This window comes from Penaeus chinensis, chromosome 7, assembly GCF_019202785.1.
Source record: "Penaeus chinensis breed Huanghai No. 1 chromosome 7, ASM1920278v2, whole genome shotgun sequence".
NCBI lineage: Eukaryota > Metazoa > Arthropoda > Malacostraca > Decapoda > Penaeidae > Penaeus > Penaeus chinensis.
In genome coordinates, this window is record NC_061825.1 from 40,373,657 (window position 1) to 40,376,156 (window position 2,500).

Here is a 2,500-nt window from a genome sequence, read left to right on the forward strand (position 1 = left end):
GCACACGCACACACATACGTACATGCACACACACTACGTACATGCACACACACATACGCACATGCACACACACTACACTTACAAGCACACGCACACACTACACTTACAAGCACACGCACACACATACATACATGCACACACACCCTACACTTGCAAGCACACGCACACACATACGTACATGCACACACACTACACTTACAAGCACACGCACACACATACGTACATGCACACACACTACACTTACAAGCACACGCACACACATACGTACATGCACACACACCCTACACTTGCAAGCACACGCACACACACTACACTTACAAGCACACACACACATACGCACATGCACACACACGCACACACATACGTACATGTACACACACTACACTTACAAGCACACGCACACACATACGCACATGCACACACACGCCCACACATACGTACATGTACACACACTACACTTACAAGCACACGCACACACATACGCACATGCACACACACGCACACACATACGTACATGTACACACACTACACTTACAAGCACACGCACACACATACGCACATGCACACACACGCACACACATACGTACATGTACACACACTACACTTACAAGCACACGCACACACATACGCACATGCAGACACACACAGACACGCACACTCCCGGTCCAATCCTCCCCAATCCCACAACTGACTTAAAATTCCCTCCCACAGCAGGTCTTCACCGCTAACATTAGCGTCATCTCAGCCATTCTCGCTACGACCTTCTGGCTCGCCACCGCTAGCATCTTGGTGAGCGTGGGCATTCTCCACCAGCCGAAGAGCTCTGCCCACCTCACCCCCCCTGCTTTCCTGCTGGTCCTCATCACCCATACCACGGTACCACTACGCCGTGCCCATACCCGAATTCTGGCTGGGATCTCCACTCTGCTGCCCCTGGTAACCATGCTCGCTTCGCCAGGCCTGACGTGGGGCGTGAGGCAGGTACGTCGGGAGCGAGGCTATTTTATGCTAATTTTTGAGAGATGCTGTTTCGCTCATTTGGCGCGCTGGTGCCTCGCTAGTGGGCTGAGTGGCTTTTTGTGTATGTGTGTGCGTATAGATATAAACGATATATATATATATATATATATATATATATATATATAAATATATATATATACATATATATATTTATATACATATATATATATATATATATACATATATATATATATTTATATACATATATATCATATAAATATATAGATGAATAAATAAAAATGTGTGAAAATGTGTGTGTGTGTATATGTATGTATATATATAAATATATATATATAGATTGATAGATAGATAAATGCATATGCGTGTATGAATGTAAATGAGTGAGCGAGAGCATTGAGGAAAACCTCGAGTGTATTAGCATTAGTGCCACCTAACGAGTTCCTCATCGTCAAAATCCACCTCCTCGCAGCACTTCTGTAGCTCGTCTCGCCTTCAGAATCCGAGGCGCGCACGAAGCCACATGAGACGAGTGTCCGACGTGCATGACAAAGAGGATTCTGCGTGAGAAAAAAATCTCATGCAGAATAATAAACTACTAATAAACTCGCAACTGTATTATGTTTGCTTTGTCTGCGTTACGTAAGTCGCTTTGGAAAAGGTTCTGTCTCGGCATCTTGTTATTAAGGCTCGCAAAAAGGAGGAACTTACAGCAAAGGGGCAGAGCAAAAATAATGAAGGAAAAGAAATAAGGAGACTGCATAAAACTGGCAAGGGCATGTCAGGGCGAAATCATATAAAAGATAATATTGAAATCAAATTTGCATGTCGCAACTGAAGTCTTCCACTTTCAGAAAACTGCAACTTAATTAAAGAGGATGAAATTACAGTTCAGCTTATGAATCTAAAAGCTAGCAAGGAGAGAGAGAGAAGGTTGCGCGCGGACCAATAGAAACGAAGGTTGTCACAAGGGACCAATCAGAATCGAGCGTTGCCCGGGTATCCGACCAATAGGAACCGGCGAGCATCACAAGCAACCAATCAGAACTCTTTAAACTACGATGGAACTTCGGGAATTGCGGAAGAGGGTGACACGGAGGAAGGAGGGTGCGGGGTCATTCAGAATGGAACCGGCATGAATGTGAATAGAAACTTCCAAGAATTATATTAACAAAGGAATCGGTGCAAGTCTGGAAAACATTTTTTTTTTTTTTTCTTAAATGGTTTGCACTACAAGAACCATAACAGTTAACAGAAAGTTAGTTATTGGTGGTGCAGATAATATGATGACGTTGACTGGAATAGATGAAGTCGCAACAGCTGAAGTATAAAAGTTATTACATAAATTCCATGACACGTAAAAAAGGGAATGTGGAAGATGAGAGACGGAGGGAGGAAGAGAGAGAAAAGGACAGTTAGTGACAGGGAGAGAGAGAGGGAAGGGAAGAAAGGGAGAGAGAGAGAGATGAGGGGTAATGATATACATAGAGAAAGACAGTAAGAGAGAGAGAGAATGGGGGTA

General features: G+C 43.7%; 1 protein-coding gene across 1 annotated transcript in view; it reads left to right on the forward strand.

The window, feature by feature from the left end:
* LOC125027068 (adenylate cyclase type 2-like) overlaps positions 1-2,500 on the forward strand; it is a 286,172-nt gene that overhangs the window by 168,462 nt on the left and 115,210 nt on the right. The window contains exon 4 of the mRNA XM_047615796.1: positions 712-981. Within this exon, the coding sequence (XP_047471752.1) occupies positions 712-981 (270 nt within the window). The remainder of the gene's footprint in view (positions 1-711; positions 982-2,500) is intronic.